This window comes from Macaca thibetana, chromosome 13 (genome assembly GCF_024542745.1).
Source record: "Macaca thibetana thibetana isolate TM-01 chromosome 13, ASM2454274v1, whole genome shotgun sequence".
In the NCBI taxonomy this organism is placed as follows: Eukaryota; Metazoa; Chordata; class Mammalia; order Primates; family Cercopithecidae; genus Macaca; species Macaca thibetana.
The window spans coordinates 38637944-38662168 of NC_065590.1; the positions used below are offsets into that span (position 1 = coordinate 38637944).

Below are 24225 nucleotides of genomic sequence, written 5' to 3' on the forward strand. Positions count from 1 at the left end.
AATGCATTATATCAGAGAGTGTTCAAAAGGTTCCAGAGAAAAATGCAGTAATTATGGAAGATGTAACTTGTAAACATGAAAATTATGGAAGATATAAATTGTAAAACTATCAATACAAAATTTCACTATTTAATTCCAGGCCCATTTTCTAGATTGGCTTTTACAATCTGAGAGAACTACTCTCACTAATTAATAACTATTTATTAATTTAAATCCATGTGCTTGACAACCCTGACTCTATCATCCCCATTTTTTAGTGAGACAGCTTCACTTATTAGAAATTTAGTCTTCATATTTTTGTAATTTAGGGAGATTAAAATATGAGCATACAAACTTTATAACAGCAATTTTCATTGCAAGATGTTTTTAATTGTTTAACAAACAAACAAAAACTTGCAGAAATGTTTCCATTCACTTGCTCTTCTCAGGATACTAGCACAAGTGATCAGGAAAGGAGTAAGTCAACATGAATTATTACTAGGTCTCACCAATTATTATTGGTGCCTATTGCAAGGAATCTTTTACATCTCTATGTATATGTGTGTCTTTTCCAAAGGATGTTTCAAAGTACAGCTGGCTAGAGAGATTAGCAGCTGAGAACCCACTTATTCTCCAGTACCAACTCAGCTCTCACCATCACAAATACACCACAAATCCTAAGTTGGAATAAATTTGCTTTAAGAAAATGCTAGAGTAATGAACAAAGTTCAGTGCCATGAATCAGAAACCTAAGCATCAGAGGAGTGGCTGGTCACAACTGTCATAGCCATGTGACTTTGGGCAATCGCCAAGCCTTCAGGGTCTGTCTCCTCTTCTGCGAATGAAGGAACTAGGCCAGATGACCTAGGGTCTCTCCAGCCTGAAGTCAAAATGGAAGCAGGCAGCAATGTGTGCTATTTAACCCCCCTCACAGGTAGAACATTGTAGGCTAAAACATGAAACAAATGAATAGCCTAACATAGACTCACACATTCGCTGTTCATTCAATTAAAAAGCTAAGCACCTGAAGGAAGGCACTACATTCAGCTCATTTCTGAAACAATCCACTCATTAAGGTTAGTGTGAGCATATCTGTGTACATAGGCGTTGCCCACAGGACGCCAAGTCTATGTGTGAATTCACATCCCAGGGAGCTTTCACAACCACACAGCACACACTCAGCATCTGAAGAAAGACCAACACTAAGAAAATTCAATTTTCCTGATGCATGCCAGGGAGGCTAAGCCTTTTTCAGTACACTAATCTTTAAAATGGTGCATCTACCACCTCGATGCCACATTATGCAAATTTACTAAGAATTGTGAGTGAAGAGATTTCAGCCCAATTTTAAAAAGCTAAGGATTTTTTACCTGTCAATTCCAAGGAGACGGCCCAATAAACAAGCCGTAATTACTCTATCATTATATCAACTCTTTAATCACTTTTTCTCCCTTTCCTCCCAAAAAAAGAACTGAGGGGAAGGGAGATTTCAATAAAAAATGGATAGTCTCTCCAAGTAACCTCTATAGAGGAGGAGTATATCTTCTGACAGAACACATCTGTGTGCCTCTTAAAAAGGATATTCTAAATCTGGAGGGAGTTAGCTTAGACCCCCACCTTCCAGGCCCTGCCATCTGGAATTCTCAGACCCATAAAATCAAACTGTAAGGAAGCCGGGGCTGGATGAGTATCCCCGCTCCCCTAACCCCACTCCAACATTCTATGTGCTACCATGTTCCCCTATTTCAACCCAACTGGTTGAGCAGGAAACACTCCTAAATGAGCAGGTAGCCCGTGGAGCTGGACCCAAGCCTCCCCAGTCGGTGTCCACTGACACCCTGGTAAGTGGCACCTCTGCTCACCCTCTTCACAAGGTAGCCCTCTCTGATCCGCTTTGGTTCCATGCTGGCTGGACAGGCAGATGCAAAGGTCACTCTCCCGCACCTCCTCTCAGCAGCTGGGCTTCCTCTGCATACTGAGGTGGCTGTGGGCTGCCTTTTCTACAGTGGGTCGCTTTCACAATTTCCCTTCTGCTGGCGGTCGCATGATCACATCCTCTTCCCCTCACTGGGGTGGAAGATCAGAATAAGGAACTGCAGAGTAAACTACCCATTCCTTGCTAATCCTGGAGACTTATTAAAACCACAGTTGGGTTGAATATTTACCTAAGGGAAATTCTTAGTACTATACAGAAACTCACTCTTTTAAAGAGAAAAAGAAGTGATGAAAGGAAGAGGAAGATGAATAAGAAAAACTTGTTGGTGGAAATTGTCCTGATTAGGGATTAGTCTTGAGATCCTGGAAATGCTTAATAAAAATGCCAAGAAATTCAGAACCATCTGGTTAGCATAACAAAGTTAACTACTAAATGAATGCCTACTTCTCTCTATGCCAAGCCCTGTATCAAGTGTTTCTCAGCCTACTTATTTAAAACTAAATTAGTCTGCACATAGGCCGGGCATGGTAGCTCACGCCTGTATTCCCAGCACTTTGGGAGGCCAAGGCAGATGGATCACTTGGAATCAGGAGTTCAAGACCAGCCTGGCCAACATGGTGAAACCTTGTCTCTACTAAAAACATAAAAATTAGCCAGGCATGGTGGTTTGCGCCTGTAGTCCCAGCTACTCGGGAGGCTGAGGCAGGAGAATCACTTGAACCTGGGAGGCAGAGGTTGCAGCGAGCCGAGATCGTGCCACTGCACTCCAGCTTGGGCGACAGAGCAAGACTCCGTCTCAAAACAAACAACAACAAAAATGAGTCCACACGTGAAACCCATAGGGAAAGTATATTATTTTCCTTATCTTAGAGATAAGGAAACACAGGCTCAGAGAAGAAAAGTTGTCCCAAGTTGATGCTGCAGGTCACAGGGGAAAGCAGAAGACCAGGGAGGGACGTGCTAGGGTACCACTGCCTCGCGTCAGGCATGCGAACAGGTGTTCCACATTGACTGCTGATCCCACAATCAGCCTGTAAAAAGAAGTTCATCATCAAACAGGTTTTTGAGAAACTGCACATAATAATCCCAGGTTGGCAACTCCTCTAAACGATGAACAAACTAAAGACCCTCACCCCGCCAAAGTACTATAGCAAAGAATCCTATAATGGTGTTTCCCAAACTGACTTGGCTGTAGAATTCTTTTCTGCACAATTTATATTAACATTTTTTGTCATAGATTGGATTAGATCTCCCAAAAAAGAAGTCCTAACCCTTAGCACTTCAGAATGCATCCTTGTTTGGAAACAGGGTCATTGTAGATATAATTAGTTAAGATGAGGTCATACTGAAGCAAGTGGGCCCTTAATCCAATGTGACTGGTGTCCTTATAAGAAAAGGGCACACAGAAAACAGCCATGTGACAACAGAGTGATGCATTTACAAGCCAAGGAACGCCAAGGATGGCCGGCAACCCCCAGAAGCTGGAAGAGGCACGCAACAATTCTCCTAGAGCTGCTATAGAGAACATGGTGCTCCCGACACCTTGATTTCAGACTAATGGCCTCCAGAACTGTGAGACAATAAATTTCCATTGTTTTAAGCCACCAGTTTGTGGTAGTTTGTTATGGCAGCCCCAGGAAACCAATACAATCCTGAAAAACCAATATTCCATAGAATAAACTTTGAGATACGTTAATCTGGCCCTGTGAAAATGAGCAAATTCATTAATTACTTTGTGCCTCAGTTTTCTCATCTGTAAAATGGGGATAATAACACTTATCCACTGAGGTCATTCTGAAGATTAAATAAGATACACGTGGAAGTATTTAGAAGAGTGTCTGAAACATAACTAGTATCCATAAATATTAGTTACTCCTCATCTTCAAGGCAAATCTCCGTTATCCTAGAGCTGATCCTTTTCAATGATAACTTCAACAGAGATGATAAAAGCAATCGTAGGGCTAGAATTTCCTCATTACACCCGTCAGTGTTCTTTCACTGCAATCAACAGATAACAACTCTGGCTAATAGAGGCGAATAGGAATTTACTGGAAGAGAATGGGGTGGCCCACAGACTGAAGGAAAAATGAAGACTGGGGTCTTTGAAAGGACAGGAATCAGGGCAGTTGTAGGGTTCCAGGAAGCAAGACACCAAGATGAAAGAATGCCAGTGGTTTTCAGACTCTGCAGTAGTCTCCAGGGATCAGGCCTCTGATTGGCCTAACTCAGCTTCTCTCTTGGGTATCTGGAGGGGGAACATATGAACCGACAGCCCTCGCAAGACCATGCTCAATGGGGGAAGGGAGGGTGTCCCCTAAAGTAAAACCAAGATGCTATTAACAATAGACGAGTGATGGCCTGGAGAAAGGCAAAACTGACAGACATCCACGAGGGCATCTGAGGAGCCAGGAAAGTTAGGGGAAAGAAGTTCTGTTCTTGGGGTTTTCTGAGAGCTTCCTGATTCCCTCTCCTCTTCCCTCCAGCTGTGTTTCCAGCCAACAGTCACTGCCCCTGTATTTCTCACTTTTCGTTTTATGCTAATATCCATTACATAAAATCCTTGATGGTTTCTTATCAGTTTCTCATCGCACCAAAATTAATTAGAAATTATTATAAAGTGTTGGGGGCTGAGAGTAGAGGGATCAACATTTGATGTCACCTGAGCAAAACAGGAACAAATAAAAGGGTAATGTTCTGTATCTGCACTCAAACAAGTATTTTGCTACGTCTGTACAGTCAATGGAAACCACTCATAGATTTACCAAGTCTGATTTCATAGTTAAACGTATCTCCCTTTGTTTAACTGACCAAGTGACTTCTAATTTGGAATGTCTTCACCGTCTGTCCCAGCATGATCGGAAGGCTTTAAAGAACCCTCACTTAGAAACCTCATAGTGTTTTTGGATGCTTACCGTGTAAAAGCACCCCTGCGTTCCGAATAATTCATTTCAAGAAACGTGGTATTAAGTCCTTACTATGTGCCAGGGGCCTGAATAGGTGCAGGGGTAAAAATGTCTTGCCACCAAGGAACCTCCCGCATTTGTGAATCTGCTGAACGTCACCACTGATGGATTAGATGATGCTGCCTTTGCCCCTTCCCCGCCTGCCACGTGTCATCGCGCCTGCTTAGCGACACCTAGTGGTCAATAAAGAGAACTATCTGAATCAATGACGCCATTTAGGACTTGCTCTCAATAGAGTTTGAGCAAGTTTTCTCCTGCTGTGTCAGATCCCTCTCCCAGATCAGATCATTAGAACCTCTTCCAATATCTTAGTGTGTGTGTCTAGAATGACTTTTTTTTTTTTTTTTTTTGAGACAGAGTCTTGCTCTGTCGTCCAGGCTGGAGTGCCGTGGCCCCGATCTCAGCTCACTGCAACCTCCGCCTCCCAGGTTCAAGTGATCCTCCCACCTCAGCCTCCCGAGTAGCTGGAATTACAGGGACATGCCACCATGCACGGCTATTTTTGTATTTTTAGTAGCGTTTCACCATGTTGGCCAGGCTGGTCTTGAACTCCTGACCTCAGGTGATCTGCCTGCCTCTGCCTCCCAAAGTTCTGGGATTACAGGTGTGAGCCACCACACCCAGCCTAGAATGACTTTTTAAGATCTCTTTCTGTACACATTTGATCAATAACCTTGGAAACATTATTCTTGTAGTACATTTTATTGCTGTAAGGGAAAGTTAAGACTTCTGAATAAGCAAAAATGATTACTTAGCATCTCCAATGGAAAACTATGCATTCTTTACAGCACACCTTTCTAAGTTATTTGTTTCTATGGAGTCTGTGTCTTTTCTTGTCTTGGAGTTATTTTAGAACTCTGTAGATTGTGGATAAATACGAATAATTCTTGTCTATAAACATGCAAATAAATTCTGACTGATGGAAGTTCAGTAGACTCCACCTCACCCCACACCCTCGCTCCACCCCACCTCCCATGGAAAAAGTCAATTTTGTGTCCACTGGTAAATGAATTTCAACGTTGCTTTACTCTATATAAATTGGCCTTTGACCTTTCCTTTGAATCGGTTGTGACCTCTGGCTAGTTTCGCCTTTAATTCATGAGTTAAATAAAATTTTGACATGTTTTCATTCTATTATATGTAAGAGTCATAGTTTTATCTTTTTAAAAGTTATTCTTTAGCATTGGTAATTCAAAAGAGACATTAAATTTAGCTGAGAAATATCAGACCACCTCTAGAGCTAAATACAAATTAAGTAAAAGGTGTCAAAACCTGTGAGAAGAGTCTGAGATGTTACCCTACTTGTAAGCTAACAAGTCAGCCTGCCTGTTTCAGGGATGCTCACAGAAGACACAAGACTTCTGGGGTTTGGGGTAAGACAAAGGACTTTGCTACTCATAGCACAGTAAACAGAATGAGCTCCATATTGGTCTTGATGCTTGTTGGCCCTAAGTCTACCAAGGACAAAGTGGAGCAGCCTAGATGGATGCTGCACATACGGAGGGTTTGCATCATAACTGAGGACCCAGAGCTTAGGGAACATGAATCTTTTGTAATGCGCTGCAAGCAAACCTGCCCAAACTTTGTCTCAGAGGTAGACCGTATCTTTATTATACTGGACAGTAAGTGAATCTGCCCTTTACTCTGGAAGGAGACAACCTCTATCTTCAAAGCTGTTGTTCACTGTACAAGCATCCATAAAATAGAGTGCCTCTGCTTGCAAGTTGTATATATACACAAAAGACCCATGGAGAACTTTCTCCCAACAAAAAGAAACCATTAAGTTGTCTAATTCACTTAAACATATTAGAGAATATCTAGTTGGTGCCCAATGGGCTTCCAGTTCAAGAGAGGGAGCTGAGCCCACAGACTGAGTAATCCCCTTTCAACAGATACACAAATTCATATGGAAATGATTTAAGAATATATAAAAGTGTGAACATATACATACCCACTTGCTCAAAAGAAAGCACTTTCACACATACATTTCCTTGCTCTGTTAGCGGAGAAGGCCTAGAAGCAACAACAACCTGGTAGTGTCAAGCACATCTAGCTCCCAGATCTTGATTACTAATACGATTCTCCAATAAAAGGAATGAGGGGTCCTTGGAGAAATAGATGGCTCTAAGATTTCAGCAGGAAATGTAAAAGATGACCCCGAAGCATCCTGCAGTACCAGAAAGTAAGAAAGTGCTAAAAATGTTTAGCTAAAAACACAAAAGACTGAAACCATGATGGTGATCAAAGGGACCCAAGAGCCAACTGAATGAACTCCTAGTGGCCAAAGCTAGAAAATTTGGAGCAAGAAAATAAAGAACATAGTATTGGATTATAGCCAAAGTCTAAAAATAAATAAATTTATGATTGAGTAAATAAGAGAGAATACACAAATCTATTCCAAGATTCCAAGAATTCCAAATAAGTTATCTAGATTCTCCACCCTTAAAGAGGTGGAGCACGAATCCTTGCTCCTTAACTATAGGCTGTGTATAGCGACTTTTTAAAAACTATGGTACAGAAAGGAGAAAAAAGGAGTAACTTTATAGTGGAGAAACATGATAAATGCAACCTCAGCCAGAGCCAGGTGATCAAGGTTAACATCATGGTCATAAATCAGATTATAGTATATACCCTTGGTATCTAATCATGAGAAAAACACTAGACCAAACCTCAATTGAGTGATAGTCTATGAAAGACCTGACTAGTGCCCCTTAAGACTGCCAAGGTCATCAAAACCAAGGGAAGTCTGAGAAGCTGTCACTCCCAAGAGGAGCGTAAGAAGACATGCCAACTAAATATCATATAATATCTACATGGGATCCCAGAACAGAAAAAGGACATTAGGGCGAAACCAAGTATATCTAAAGAAAGTATGAACTTTCACCAGAAGTTGGGAGTTCAAGACCAGCCTGACCAACATGGAGAAACCTCGTCTTTACTAAAAATACAAAATTAGCCAGGCGTGGTGGTGCATGCCTCTAATCCCAGCTACTCCGGGGGCTGAGGCGGGAGAATTGCTTGAAACCAGGAGGTGGAGGTTGTGGTGAACCAAGATCATGCCATTGCACTCCAGCCTGGGCAACAAGAGCGAAACTCTGTCTCAAAAAAAAAAAAAAAAAAAAAAAAAAAAAAGAAGAAGAAGAAAGTATGAACTTTTAAAATGATAAACGTATCAAATTTGGTTAATTAGTAATGACTAATGTGCCATGCTAATGTAAATGTTAATAATAGGAGAAACTGGATGCAGGGTAAATGGGTATGCTGTAGTATCTTAATTGTTCTGTAAAACTAAAATTATTCTAAAATAAAAAAGGGCTGAGAGTGGTGGCTCATGCCTGTAATCCTAACACTTTGGGAGGCCGAGGCAGGCGGATCACCTGAGGTCAGGAGTTTGAGACCAGCCCGGTTAGCATGGTGAAACCCCGTCTCTACTAAAAATACAAAAATTAGCCAGGCGTGGTGGTGGGCGCCTGTAATCCTAGCCACTCGGGAGGCTGAGGTGGGAAAATCACTTGAACCTGGGAGGTGGAGGTTGCAGTGAGCCGAAATCGTGCCACTGCACTCCAGCCTGGGCAACAGAGCAACATTCTATCTCAAAAAAATAAAAATAAAAATAACATAAAATAAAAAATAAGAAGGTCATTTTAGTAAAAAGAAAGAAAGCATTTCCAATTCTTCTCTACTTTCTCATATTCATCATGTACAGATGGAGATTCCAATGCAACAATTTTCATATTGTTATGTTCACATTCTCTTCATTCAGAAAGGCTTTTAATTAAGTAAGAATTCTTTTTGCAGTGGGATCTTTATTTGATCAGTTCTTCCTCTCCCCTTGAGGATTATGGAGTTATAGAAGGTTGCTTTTTAAAGGATGTGGCTTTGTTAAGTTTAAGATTTTAATTCGGGGTATAACTCTCTGGTTGGAAAGCATTCAGATTTCAGGTTTTTTATAGTATTCTTAAACAGAGGCATTACACCACTAACAACCAATAACTAAGAGAGTGAATCCTCTAGAAGAATCTCATTAATACAGGTGAGCCCAGAGCTCTAACTACTGGAGGTGTGAACTGCTGAGGGTCGATGAGGACCAAATACCAGTCCTGCTGGAAATTCAGGGAAGTGCAGCAGGCCCAGTGCGTGGAACAGTACTGCCGGGCACTGGCTGCCAGCTCGCTCTTGCAGAGTCAACCACCTAAAGAAGTGTGGCTACTATGCCTGCGAATGAGGGCAATTGCTCTCATGAAAGGGCATGCTAGGGGGAGCTGCAGGTTTACAGAGCACCCTGTAGTTTGTTTACTGAACAGTGATGGCCATGAAGGTAATTGAAGGCTGAGATACAAGCCGTGTCTAGCAAGCCCTCAAGTGCTGCACTCCAGCACAAGTCAAGGCTGCCCTGGGGAAGAGGTACCTTGTTATTGTGTGCAGTAGTACCCTCCCCCAGCTAAACCCTGTGCTCATGGGGTTGCTCCTGCCCAGATTTAATGAATCTAAAATTTACTCTACTTTCTGTTTGGGCTCGAATGATAGTGAGACAGTGAGAGAAAGGGCTCCCCAGAGAACCTCTGACTGGCCTGTGCACTGGGAGGATGGGGTGGGGCCTCGGGAGGTTCACACCATTTGCAGCAGGGAGGAGCCTGACCTCTCCTATTCCTGGGTGGCAACCTGGGATTCAGTCTGTGAGATGGGGGCATGTTAACAGGAACGCCTCTTGCTTTGCTGAGAGAGTCTTTTTCCTTTTCTCCTAATAAATTCTGTAACCCTTCACCCTTCAAATTGTCTGCATGTCTAATCTTTCCTGGTCATGTGACAAGAATCCGGTTTTTTTCCTACAGCAATAGGAACAGGAACAGAAGTTAGCACCAATTCTAACATTGAAATATAGAGATCCACCTCTTGAAGGACAAAGAGTAAACAACAACAACAACAACAAAAACTAGCCCATATAAAGAGCTGATAGCTGAAAATGCAGCACATCCATAAAGGAGCTGAACCCCATAGGGTACAATCATAAAATCATATTTTTTTTCTCAGTACTCCTCATTCTGACAATCAGGTTTTTCTCTGTCCCTTGGATGAAATCGTAGGCAGGTTTCACAGATTTCCTAATAGCTCCTAGCTTTAATAAAATCCAGATCAGTCTATTTGCCATATAACTGTAGTCCAGTGTAATATAAAACACTACAATCCTTTTTTTTTTTTTTTTTTTTTTTTTGAGACGGAGTCTCGCTCTGTCGCCCAGGCTGGAGTGCAGTGGCGCGATCCTGGCTCACTGCAAGTTCCGCCGCCTCCCGGGTTCAAGCCATTCTCCTGCCTCAGCCTCCCTAGAAGCTGGGACTACAGGCGCCCACCACCACACCCGGCTAATTTTTTTGTATTTTTAGGAGAGACGGGGTTTCACCGTGTTCGCCAGGATGGTCTTGATCTCCTGACCTCGTGATCCGCCTGCCTCGGCCTCCCAAAGTGCTGGGATTACAGGCTTGAGCCACCACACCCGGCCTACCTTTTTTTTTTTTTTTTTTTAAATTTACATGTTTCCCCATCTCCAACTTAAAAACCGGAGTAGAAGGAGAAGGTAATGATCAGCATCTTCACCACAGCCTAGCTCCCTGTCCAGCCCCATTTGCTAGATCTGATTTTATGATTTCTCCAGGATCCAAGGCAGAAGGTGAAAGATACATCATCAGGCTTGTCTCTTGAGCAGTCCCAGTGCCTGAGGAAAGGGGACAGTCTATTAGGCTTTGGGCCTTAACTCCTCATTCCTACACATCACTACAACTTAATTTGAAAAATTCAGTTTTTCACGATAACCTAAGGGACCATCAAGATGCCCTACAGTGGAGCCCTTCAAGTGGCCCCACTCATTCGGTTGCCCCAGGCCCATGCCCCACTAGGGACAGCCCTCCCTGCACTAGGTCTTGCCTGGTGACCTTCATGGCTGGTGTACCATGGCTGGCTCCTTCTCTCCTGGGATGTTCATGCTGGTTCTGCCATTGGACACAGATGATGACAAACCTTTCAGTGTGGACAAGGTGGCCCTTTCAGTGGTTTGATTCCCACTCCCTGCTCAGCCTCTGGAGCGAGTCCCTGCAGGAAAACTGAAGAGTCCCTCATCCTTCCTATTGGTCCTCTTGGACAGGATCCTTTTTAAGCCAACCCCAGGTATGCTTCCCTGAAGCGATCTGCATCTGGCCTCAGAATCCCAGCTCCCAGGCCTCCAGCAGTGGGAGTGCAGCTCTGTTCCAGTGCCTCCCGTCTTTAAACCTTTCAGGTTTGGAACACTCTGAAGGTCCCCCTGAAATCTCCCTCCTTTGCTCTGAGGCAAGGGAAGCATGTCCTTCCCTCCCAAATAGGGAGAAGTAGAGGAGTGGAGACTCCAGCACACTGACCAGGCTCCAGAGCAATCCTCTCTTCGATCTTCCCAATCTCAGTACACAGCAGTAGCCCAGCACTTGGCTGACCTAGTAGAACCTTTTTACCCCTTTAGCAAGTCCTACGTGAATGGTGAATGGCTTAACACAGGGGTCAGCAAACCATGGCCTGGAGATGACATTCCCCTCCACTCTTTCTTTCTTGTTAATTCTTGTCCATGAGCAAAGAATGGTTTTTCCATTATTAAGTGGTTTTAAAAATCAACAGAAGAATAACATTTTGTGACACATAAAAATTATATGAAACTCACATTTCAGTGCCATAAATAGTGTTCCTGGGCCAGGTGCGGTGGCTCATGTCTGTAATCCCAGTACTTTGGAAGGCCAAGGCAGGCGGATTACTTGAGGTCAGGAGCTTAAGACCAGCCTGGCCAACATAGTGAAACCTCTGTCATCTTTACTAAAAATACAAAAGTTAGCCAGGTGTGGTGGCACACACCTGTAGTCCCAGCTACTTGGTAGGCTGAGGCAGGAGAACCACTTAAGCCTCAGAGGCAGAGGCTGTAGTGAGCTGAGATCATGCCACTGCACTCCAGCCTGGGCAACAGAGCAAGACCCTGTTTCTAAATAAATAAATAAATAAAAAGTGTTCTTGGAACACAGCCGTGCTTATTTGTCTCCATATCATCAATGGCCATTTTCACACTACAAAAGCAGGGTTGAGTAGTTGTGACAGCAATTATATGACCTAGAAAGCCTAAAATATTTATTATTGTGCTTTTCTCAGGAGAAGTGTGCTGACCCCTGGTCTAGAAACTTAGTCAGAATGTAAAAGTATTTGACACTAGTGAGTTCCTTTCTTGCATAGAGCTTCCGGCAAAACTCCAAGATCTGGTCCGATAAATGGCTACAAATTCAATAGTTCAAAAGCAGGGCAGAATGGAACTGCAGAAAGCCAAACTAACAAATCAGAAAACTAGCAATGAAATTTCCCAGACTCACAGCCAGTCTATCATATGTATTTGAAGACTTTTCAAAAAGACATTTTCATGTGTTTAAGGGCTTGGAAAGTATACACGCATATACCTTTTTGACTTTTTAGAAAAAGAACTTGATGAACTATATGAGCTAACCAAAAAATTAATTACTCAGAATAACCCTAATCATTTGGAGGAAGAAATATCAGTAAGAAGCCTGTTTCCTCACCCCCAGAGAATGGGCTCTGGCGAAAGAATATATTGGAAAGCCTGTTTACGGGAGTTAAGTTGATTCCCACTCTCTCACGACCACAGCCCAATAATTGGCCCACTTCTGTTATAATAGGAGAGGAGAGGTTTACCTCGTAGAGCAATGGTTCTCAAACATTACTGGTCTCAGGACCCTTTCATACTCTTTTTTTTTTTTTTTTTTCTTTCTTGAGACAAGGTCTCACTCTGTCTCCCAGCCTGGAGTGCAGTGGTGTGAGCTCGGCTCGCTGCAACATCCGCCTCTTGGGTTCAAGCGATTCTCCTGCCTCAGCCTACCAAGTAGCTGGGATTATAGGTGCCCACGACCACACACTGCTAATTTTTGCATTTTTAGTAGAGATGGGGTTGGTCTCAAACTCCTGACCTCAGACAATCCACCCACCTCAGCTTCCCAAAGTACTCGGGTATCAGGCGCCTGGCCTATACTCTTAAAAACTGTTGAGGACCCCCAAGGAGCTTTGAGTTATGTGGATTCTACTTATTGACATCTACCAATTAGAAATTAAAAACTGAGAAATTTAAAAGGTATTCACTCATTCATTTTAAAATAACAATAATAATCCATTACAAGTTAACACAAATAACATTTCTTGGTGAAAATGTTGTGTTTTCTGAAACAAAAAAAAAAAGGTCAATAATGAGTGATATTGTTTTACATTTTTTAAAGCATGTTAATGTCTAGCTCAATAAAACAGCTGGGTTCTCATAGCTGCTTCTGTGTTTGAACAGTTGTGATATGTTGTCATGGTTGAAGTAAATGAAGAAAATCTGACCTCACACAGTATGGAAAAGGAAACAGTATTTTAATAGTCTTTTGAGATAATTGTGCATATTCTTCTTACAAACACACCAAAACTCAAAGCTTCTAGTCATGATGTAAAATTTAAAGCCATATCAATAAACTTTTGGTGTGCTGTTATTTATTGATCTGCCTTGCACTTCAAATAGATTTATGTTATCCTTGCACCATTTTGTAGCATGATGCATTGCTCATTTGAAAAATATTGGCTCACCAAGTTATACAAATCTTCTAAATATTGATGGCTCATTCCACAATATTTTTTAAAATCATATTTTTGAAAATATCATCCCCAATTTCATCACAATAATATTAAATTATTGGGAAACTGTCAAGGCTATGGTAGCAAACAAGCTTTTCAAGATTCTAATTTTCACTTGAAAGTTTGAATCATATCATTGGCAACCAATACCATTTTGTCTGAAGTGACAGGATCATTTTATTCATTTTCAAGAAAATGTCTACCGAATACCCAAGTCTGAATAACCAGATTGCCATTTCTTTCAAGCAAAAATTATGTTTCCACAAAAAAAAAGTGGCTAGTTCAGCTCACAGCTCCAAGAATCACACATGTATGTTTTTCCTTTAGATATTATAATAACACAGAATATTATAAAGACATGCACTCAAGGGTAAAGGTTTCATGAAACTAATAACTTTTACTGCAACTTCAAGGACATTTCGAAGTTTGATTGCTTTTTTTTTCCACCCTGACTGAATCACAGTGAAAATTACACAGTTTCTGCCTTGATTCATGCCAAGGTGTCAGCAATTTTACTCACCATTTTTTTGCACTGTCAGTGCAAATGTTAACATATTAAAAAAAAAATCAAATAACATCTTGGTATTACTATGAAAATAGTTTTGACCTCTTAGACTCTTGAAAGAATCTCAGAGACCCTCAGGAGCCTGTAGACCATACTTTGAGAACTGCTCATTTCAGAGATAATGAATAAGGAAGACGAGAGGATTCTAAGACAACCATCACAGCTAAAAATGGAGATAAAGCACATATGAAAACAGATAGATAAAGTTTCCATGCCAGACAGTGAGATAACAGTCAGCTCACCCCCTCTTCTTGGGTCTGGGATGTTGGTAGCCAGGTCAACACCCATCCAGGGGATGATTAGGGTATACCTCTCTGGGTAAACGACTATCAGATATGAACACTGAGGAGGTCTCCAATGAACGACCAGGTCTCTGCCCAGCCAGCCAGTGGGAGCAAGATAAGTTGAAAAATACCACCCAAGCACAAGTAAGACTTTTAGTGCCTTATTTCTGAACATGAATGGCACCAAAAGATAACTAGGCACAGGAAGAAAACCGTTAAGATGAAGGTAGAAATGAAAACAAGCAAATCACAAAGAACTGTGTCAGAGAACAATGCGAGGAGGAAAAGAAAAAAAATCTATTTCTCATAATAACCTCAGAGAATGAACAGAATATATTGCACAAGAACTGGAAACATAATATTATATATATATATATTCTTTTGTAACTTGCTTTTGTTACCCAATATTACATTCCTAAAGTTCAAACATCACAGGCATTATGTTAATGCATATAGCTGTACATGTATTCACTCATTTACACCTCTGTATAACATTCTGTTCTGTGAATATACCTGATATTATTTATAGTTCTCCTGCAAATAGACATTGGAGTTATTTCCAGTTCTTTGTTTTTACAAATGTTCATTCTATGAGCATTGTCCTCTTGTGCCTATGTGCTCTCATTTATGTTGGAGATATACTGAGGACTGGAACCACAGATATACTGAGGACTGGAACGGAGTTTCGCTCTTGCTGCCTAGGCTGGAGTACAGTGAGACGATCTCTGCTCACTGCAACCTCCGCCTCACAGGTTCAAATGATTCTCCTTTCTCCTGCCTCAGCCTCCCATGTAGCTGGGATTACAAGTGCCTGTCACCACCTCCAGCTAATTTTTTGTATTTTTGGTGGAGACGGGATTTCACCATGTTAGCCAGGCTAGTCTCAAACTCCTGACCTCAGGTGATCCACCCACCTCAGCCTCCCAAAGTGCTGGGATTACAGTTGTGAGCCACCGTGCCCAGCCCACAGCATCGTATTTTACAGGATAACAACCATCAAATTGTTTCACAAAATTTACACATTTATTCTCACATTGGCAGGATTCTATCAACAATTAGTATTGTCAGACTTTACAATTTTTGCCAATCTAGTGGATATAAACGGTATCTCATGGTTTTTTAACTTGTCTTTTCTCAAATTACCAATAGTTATATGCTTATTAGCTGTCTCAGATGAAAGTGTGTATTCGTTAAATAAAACACAGGCTTACCCAAAATGCATCTCTCATGTGACAAACTATCTAAGTCCAGGATCACTGTACAATCTCTGGAGCCAGGTCCCCTCAATCTGGATGCCTGGTCCCCACCATAAGGTAAGTTTTCTTGAAGGGTGCCCATGATAAAGACCCTGAAATCTCTTTTTACAGAGATGATGTATTCTAGCACCACCTTCCCCCATGCTCTCAACTCATGTTTCCAAAAGCAGAAGTGGGTAGGGGGCAAGCCGTGGTCCAGAACAAGGGAAAAGAGGTCCTCTTAGATGCAAGTAGCCTACAGACTCCAGTGTCCCATTAGACACTGACCAGTGCAGTATGGCATATCATACTATGATGCACATTCAGGTTTAGGATAGAGGAAGGGAGTATTCTATATCAGCGCAGTCAGAAAACTGGGCAGGTCTCTAAAGGAGCTTAGAAGTCCTGAACAAAAAGCCCTATGACCCCTATGACTCTAGCAGTTCCTAGCAGGGTCTTTCCAAGCTCACCTCAGTTTTTACCTTTCTTTTATCTTTCAAGAGAGGCCCTCAAGGTAAAAGAAAGATGCCTTGGAATTGTAACATGGAGAAACATCACGTGTTTTCGACTCAGACAGAGTTGCATTCAAATTCCAGCCCTACCTCTTACCCTGGGCAAAGGGTTTTCACCTCTCTGAGTCTCAGATTCCTCACCTGTGAAATGAGATCTACCACAGAGCGCAATCGTAGCCACCTCTAGGGTCATTGTGAAGATTAAATGAGATCTTGAGTAATGCCTGTGAGGAAGGCAATATAGAAGAGTGGTGAAGATTTTGCCTGGGTTCTAACCCTAGTGCTGATATTTCCTAGCCATGTGACCTCGGGCAAGTTACTTGGCTTTTTTGTGATACAGTTTCTTTGTTTGTAACACCAGGGCAATAATAGTTCCCTACCTCATAAAGTTACGATGAGAAGTAAATGAGGTAGGTTGGGCACGATGGCTCACACCTGTAATCCCAGGACTTTGGGAGGTCGAGGAGGGCGAATCACCTGAGAAGGGTGAATCACCTGAGGTCAGGAGTTCGAGATTAGCCTGACTTACATGGTGAAACCCCATCTCTATCAAAAATACAAATATTAGCTGGGCCTGGTGGCACACACTTGTAATCCCAGCTACCCGGGAGGCTGAGTGAGGCTGGAGAATCACTTGAACCCAGGAGGCAGAGGTTGCAGTGAGCTGAGATTGCACCACTACACTCCAGCCTGGGCAACAGAGTGAGACTCTGTCAAAAAAAAAAAAAGAGTAAATGAGGTAATTTGTGTACAACTCTTAGCTGAATGTCTGGTGGATAGTAAGGGCTTAGTTAATATTAGCTATTATTTGTGTTTTTTTAAAGTTAAAACCCAAATGACAGCCTAGAAAAATATTTGAAATAAGTATAAAATACAAAAAGCTACTATTTACAACATAGGAAAAACTCCTACAAATCTAATATGAAAAGAAAATCTAAGAGAAAAAACGGGACAAAAGACAGGAAAACGTATTTTACAAAAGAAATATAGATGGACAATAATGATGAAAAATGGCCATCTAACTAGTAATTTTTTTTTTTCACTTTAACTTCCAGGATACATGTGCAGAATGTGCAGGTTTGTTACATAGGTATACGTGTGTCATGGTGGTTTGCTGCACCCATTAACCTGACCTCTAAGTTCCCTTCCCTTGCCCCCCACCGCCAGCAGGTCCTGGTGTGTGTTGTTCCCCTCCCTGTGTCCATGTGTTCTCATTGTTCAATTAGCACTTATAAGTGAGAATATGGAGTGTTTGGTTTCCTGTTCCTGTGTTAGTTTGCAGAGGATGATAGCTTCCAGCTTTGTCCATGTCCCTGCAAAAGACATGATCTCATTTCTTTTTATGGCTGCATAGTATTCCATGGTGTATATATACCACATTTTCTTTATCCAGTCTATCAGTGAGAGGTATTTAGGTTGGTTCCACGACTTCACTACTGTAAGTAGTGCTGCAATAAACATACTTGTGCATGTGTCTTTATAGTAGAATGATTTATATTCCTTTGGGTATATTCCCAGTAATGGGATTGCTGGGTCAAATGGTATTTCTGGTTCTAGATCCCTGAGGAATCACCATACTGTCTTCCACAATGGTTGAACTAATTTACATTCCCACCAACAGTGTAGAAGTGTTTCTATTTCTCCACAGCCTTCCCAGCATCTATTGTTTCTCGGCTTTTTAATAATCACCATTCTGACTGGCATGAGATGGTATTTCATTGTGGTTTTGATTTGCATTTCTGTAATGATCAGTGATGTTGAGCTTTTTTCATGTTTGTTGGCTGCGTAAATGTCTTCTTTTGAGAAATGTCTGTTCATATCCTTTGCCCACTTTTTGATGGGGTTGTTTCTTTCTTGTAAATTTGTTTAAGTTCCTTGTAGACTCTGGATATTCGACCTTTGTCAGATGGGTGGATTGCAAAAAAGTTCTCCCATTGCCTGTTCACTCTGATGATAGTTTATTTTGCTGTGCAGAAACTCTTTAGTTTAATTAGATTCCATTTGTCAATTCTGACTTCTGTTGCAATTGCTTTTGGTATGTTTGTCATGAAGTCTTTGCCCATGCCTATGTCCTGAATGGTATTGCCTAGGTTTTCTCCTAGCATTTTTATGGTTTGGGGTTTTACATTTAAGTCTTTAATTCATCTTGAGTTAATTTTTGTATAAGGTGTAAGGAAGGGGTCCAGTTTCAGTTTTCTGCATATGGCTAGCCAGTTTTCCCAACACCATTTATTGAATAGGAGATCCTTTCCCCATTACTTGTTTTTGTCAGATTTGTCAAAGATCAGACGGTTGTAGACGTGTAGTGTTATTTTTGAGGTCTCTGTTCTGTTCCATTGGTTTATATGTCTGTTTTGGTACCAGTACCATGCTGTTTTGGTTACTATAGCCTTGTAGTATAGTTTGAAGTCAGGTAGCATGATGCCTTCAGCTTTGTTGTTTTTGCTTAGGATTGTCTTGGCTATATGGAGTCTTCTCTGATGCCATAAAGTGTGTTTTTTTTTTCTAATTCTGTGAAACATGTCGATGGTAGTTTGATGGGAATAGCATTGAATCTATAAATTACTTTGGGCAGTATGGCCATTTTCATGATATTGATTCTTTCTGTCCATGAGGATGGAATGTTTTTCCATTTATTTGTGTTCTCTCTTATTTCCTTGAGCAGTAGTTTGTAGTTCTCCTTGAAGAGGTCCTTTACATCCCTCGTTAGCTGTATTCCTAGGTATTTTATTCTCTTTGTAGCAATTGTGAATGGGAATTCATTCATGATTTGGCTCTCTGCTTGTCTATTGTTGGTGTAAAGGAATGCTTGTGATTTTTGCACATTGATTTTGTATCCTGAGACTGCTGAAGTTGCTTATCAACTTAAGGAGTTTCTGGGCTGAGATGATGGGATTTTCTAAACATAGAATCAGGTCATTTGCAAACAGAGTCAATTTTACTTCCTCTCTTCCTATTTGAATGCCCATTATTTCTTTCTCTCGCCTGATTGCCCTGGCCAGAACTTCCAATATTATGTTGAATAGGAGTGGTGAGAGGGCACCCTTGTCTTGTACTGGTTTTCAAAGAGAATGCTTCAAGCTTCTGCCCATTCAATATGATATTTGCTGTGGACTTGTCATTAATAGCTCTTATTATTTTGAGATATGTTCCATCAATAGCTGGTTTATTGAGAGTTTTTAATATGAAGTGATGTTGAATTTTATCAAAGGCCTTTTCTGCATTTATTGAGAAAATCTTGTGGTTTTTTCTTTGGTTCTGTTTATCTGATGGATTACATTTGTTGATTCACGTATGTTGAGCCAGCCTTGGGTGAAGCTGGGTTGATCTTGGTAGACAAGTTTTTGGATGTGCTGTTGGATTCAGTTTGCCAGTATTTTATTGAGTATTTTCGCATCAATGTTCATCAGAGATATTGGCCTGAAGTTTTCTTTTTTTGTTGTGTTACTGCCAGGTTTTGGTATTAGGTTGATGCTGACTTCAGAAAATGAGTTAAGGCGGCGTCCCTCCTTTTCAATTTTTTGGCATAGTTTCAGAAGGAATGGGACCAGCTCCTCTTTGTACCTCTGGTAGAATTTGGCTGTGAATCTGTCTGGTCCTGGACTTTTTTTTTTATTGGTAGACTATTACTGCCTCAAATTCAAAACTTGTTATTGGTCTATTCAGGCATGCAACTTCTTCCTGGTTTAGTCTTGGGAGGGTGTTATGTGTCCAGGAATTTATCCATTTCTTCTAGATTTTCTAGTTTATTTGCATAGAGGTGTTTACAGTATTCTCTGATGGTAATTTGTATTTCCGTGGAGTCGGTGGTGATATCCCCTTTATCATTTTTTATTCCATTTGATTCTTCTCTCTTTTCTTCTTCGTTAGTCTAGCTAGCAGTCTATCTATTTTGTTAATTTTTTCAAAAAAACAGCTTCTGGATTCATTAATTTTTTGTAGGTTTTTGTATCTCTATCTCCTTCGATTCTGCTCTGATCTTAGTTATCTCTTGTCTTCTGCCAGATGTTGGATTAGTTTGCTGTTGCCTCTCTAGCTCTTCTAATTGTGATGTTAGTATGTCAACTGGAGATCTTTCTAGCTTTCTCATGTGGGCGTTTAGTGCTATAAATTTCCCTCTTAACACTGCTTTAGCTGTGTCCTAGAGATTCTGGTATGCTGTCTCTTTGTTCTCATTGGTTTCAAAAAACTTCTTGATTTTTGCCTTAATTTCATTATTAACCCAGGAGTCATTCAGGATCAGGTTGTTCAATTTCCATGTAATTGTGTGGTTTTGAGTGAGTTGCTTAATCCTGAGTTCTAATTTGATTGCACTGTGGTCTGAGAGACTGTTTGTTGTGATTTCACTAGTAATTTTTTAAATGCAACTTAAAACAATGAGGATATGTTATTTGTTGCTCTTCAGGCTTGGAAATTTTTTCATATTGGCGAGAGCCCACAGGCACTCTCATATACTATAGTGAGAATATGAATTAGTAAAAATCTGTTTGGAGAGCAATGTGTTAGTACCTTTCAAAATTTTAAATGCGCCGGGCGCGGTGGCTCACGCCTGTAATCCCAGCACTTTGGGAGGCCGAGGCGGGTGGATCACGAGGTCAGGAGATCGAGACCATCCTGGCTGACACAGTGAAACCCCATCTCTACTAAAAATACAAAAAAATTAGCCTGGTGTAATGGCGGGCGCCTGTAGTCCCAGCTACTCGGGAGGCTGAGGCAGGAGAATGGCGTGAACTTGGGAGGCGGAGCTTGCAGTGAGCAGAGATTGCGCCACTGCACTCCAGCCTGGGCGGCAGAGCGAGACTCCGTCTCAAAAAAAAAAAAAAAAAAAAAAAAAAATTAAATGCATGCTATGAGACAGATCAACTATATATCTCAAGAGTCATATACTTCCCATATTTGCTTGTCCCTGAAAGAACCATTGCATTGATCCTTGTAAGAAAAGTCCATTCATTCTTCAAGATTTCACTTGTGATCTGCACCTCAAATGCAATACTCTGACTCCTCTTCAAAATCCACCATGGGATTATTCATCTTCTTTAAATGTATGTTCTGGAGTGGAACTTAATCTATTTTTCATTTGAAAATCTAAATCAAGGGTTGGAGGATTACTTACCCATCCCATCTTCCCTCAATGTGTTCCTTTACCCTTTATCTCTCTTTCATTTGTGTTGACTGCACGGCTGCAGGAGAGAATCGTAAGGAGGGGCAATAGAGGAAACCCTATTAGATAGAATTAAGCCCATGAGTCCATGTGAGTTATCCACAGAATCTCCAAAATATACAGGAGACCCAGAAAGGGCACCAGAGTCACCATCACAGAAGATATGGGCAGAGCGATAGAAACACATGTGTAACTGTTCTTGTGATGCTAGATTTTCCGTAGACTTGCACGGCTGGAGACACACTGGATCTATAACTACATCATGGTCACTAGATACCGAGGGTGTCTTCAATCTCCAACTTGTTCAGACAAGTTCTTTCCTAAAATGAGCTTCTTAAGATAACAGCTGCTTCGAGTTCCAGTTGTCACCTATCCTTCTTACATTTCCTGCCTATGTCCAGATGAGCTAACTAGCATTAAGTGTAGCTGAGGTCACTGAAAAGATTTTTAAATAAGCTATTTTAAAAGTTACTGACATCATCAGCTCATAGCTGTTATTCCTGGGTCAGCACAACCTCCTGTCTGCAGCAGCGGCAGTCCTCGCTGGCTACTGCCTGGCTGCGCCGCACAGGGCATGGAGCTAGATGTGGTGCCCCCACGTGATGAGATCTCATGCCCTGTCACTTCCCACCCCCCATAAAAAGTGGAGGAAACTGCTTCCCAATGGCATTTAGATCAAATGAAATATCAGATCACAATTCAGTTCTGAGAATATTTTGACATTCTAAAGTTTAGAAGTAATATGAATAATATGTATATATTTTATTCTGATTCAAGTAGACTTCACATTTCTTTAAAAGATACTTTAATCTCATGCATAGGGGAAAAAGTTAAACTCTGAGTTTATTTACATATTTACCAAATAACTTTGGAAAGGGAGATTGGACTAGATAATATCTAAGTTCAAGTCCAACATCTAGATTCTGAAATTCTATAAAATAATAGGATTCATTCACACTTTGTTTATTTTTGGATAGTTTAATCTTTTTCAAGTGCATAGTTTATAGGCTATTGAGAATAATAGCAAAAGAAAAATAATTCACTTCCTCTTGGGAGGGACAGATGTCAATGCATCTAAAGCTTTTGTTAATCTTCCAAATGCTATCAACATTTTAAAAAATGGTATGATTCTTAACACTTCGATCAAAATAAATCCACAGTAATAGTAACAGCTAGTGTATATTGAATGCTTACTATGTATTGGCATTGTGCTAAACCTTTTACTTATTTTTAATCCCATCTAATCCTCCCAATTTAATAAGGCATCTGTCATTATTATTATTCCTGTCTTACACATAAGGCAGCTAGGACAGAGAAGTTAAATAACTTGCCCAAAGCAACTCAGCTTATCTGGGTAACAGAAGGGACTTGATCCGGGTCTGCCCCACTCTAGAGCCTGCAAGCTTCAAACAACACCCAGCATGCCTATGACCCTAGATTGTGTTATTTGGCAGCCAAAAGAAATCAGTCATTACATTAACATCAACTCGCCAAAAGAGCCACATTTCCACGGGATAAACAAAGCTTCTTTGACTCTTGATTTTTAGGGAAAAAAAATTGCTTCCTGTGTATTTCATACAGAAGGCACTGAATAAAATACCTCTATAATAAATGCAGTCTTAGATTTTGTATAGCCATTTAGAAAAATTTCTCAACAGATCCTAAGTAAAGAAGTAAACGCTCAACTTGAAAAAGGCCCAGACTGGGAGCCGTGGCTCACCTGTAATCCCAGTACTTTGGGAGGCATAGACAGGTGGATCACGTGAGGTCAGCAATTCAAGACCAGCCTGGCCAACATGGCGAAACCCCATCACTACTAAAAACACAAAAATTAGCTGGGCGTGGTGGCTTGTGCCTGTAATCCCAACTACTCGGGAGGCTGAGGCAGAAGAACTACTTGAATCTGGGAGGTGGAGGTTGCAGTGAGCCAAGATCGCACCACTGCACTCCAGCCTGGCATCAGAGCAAGACTCCGTGTGAAAAATAAAAGAATAAAGAAAAAGGCCCTGCTTCTGATGGGTGTTAAGACAATAGGAGCCATATATAAAACTCTCTAATCATCTGTCTTTCAAAACTGAAAATGGAAAAATAAGAAGAAATACACACACAAACACACAAACGTCAGATGAATATCCTTTAAAAAATCCTCCACATAAATCATCTTTCATCACAATGCTTGGGATAAAACTTGAAAGACTCTACTTTCAGGGATCATTTCTATAGTGCGTTACTAGGATAAAACTTGAGCATCAATAGTTTTGAGGTTATAGCTTTTGACGGAGCCCTAAAGTGTGCATATTCTATTTGGCCAGTAAAGAGCAGATATGTATGCTTTGAAATATAATCAAATTATTATTCAATAAATAGGGGTGTTGTGATGATAATCAAGTGGGAAAAGCAGATAAATTTAGATTTTATATCTCATACCTTATATCAAAATAATTCCAGATAGATAAAAAATGTAAATGTTAAAAACGATATCAGGAAAGTTCTATCCAAAACCATGGGATAAAATTATTTTTATAATTTCATAATGAGATGCTGTAAGAGATTAATAGACTAAGTTACATAAAAGTAAAAAAAGTATGTGTGAGAAAAATGTCACAAGCAAAAGAAAAAGACAAATGTCAAATTGGAAAAAAAAAGTTATTACAGATCGTGGACAAAAGGCTAATTTCTCTAATGTACTAGGAATTCATACAGAGAAATATGATAAAGACAACAGAAAATGAATAAAGGATATGAAATGGCAGTTTACAGGAAAGAGAGTTCAAATGATTCTTAAGCTTGTGAAAATGTGTGATGCCATGTATAATAAAAGGAAGGCACAACGGAATGATGAGATGCTATTCTTCACGTATTAAATGGTTCAAATGCAAAACTTAGATTGTACCCTGTGCTGATGAAGGTAGGG

At 40.7% G+C, this 24225-nt stretch overlaps 3 protein-coding genes across 5 annotated transcripts in view; 2 read left to right on the forward strand and 1 right to left on the reverse strand.

Moving 5' to 3' along the window:
- PLEK (pleckstrin) overlaps window positions 1-2823 on the reverse strand; it is a 34890-nt gene extending 32067 nt beyond the window's left edge. Inside the window, exon 1 of the mRNA XM_050754495.1 lies at window positions 1842-2823. Coding sequence (XP_050610452.1) covers window positions 1842-1883 — 42 coding nt within the window. The 5' untranslated portion in view covers window positions 1884-2823. The remainder of the gene's footprint in view (window positions 1-1841) is intronic.
- The window catches only part of CNRIP1 (cannabinoid receptor interacting protein 1), a 1091934-nt gene that overhangs the window by 1020633 nt on the left and 47076 nt on the right, over window positions 1-24225 (forward strand). The gene's annotated exons all lie outside the window — the stretch shown is intronic.
- C1D (C1D nuclear receptor corepressor) overlaps window positions 1-24225 on the forward strand; it is a 377915-nt gene that overhangs the window by 54721 nt on the left and 298969 nt on the right. The window lies entirely within an intron of this gene.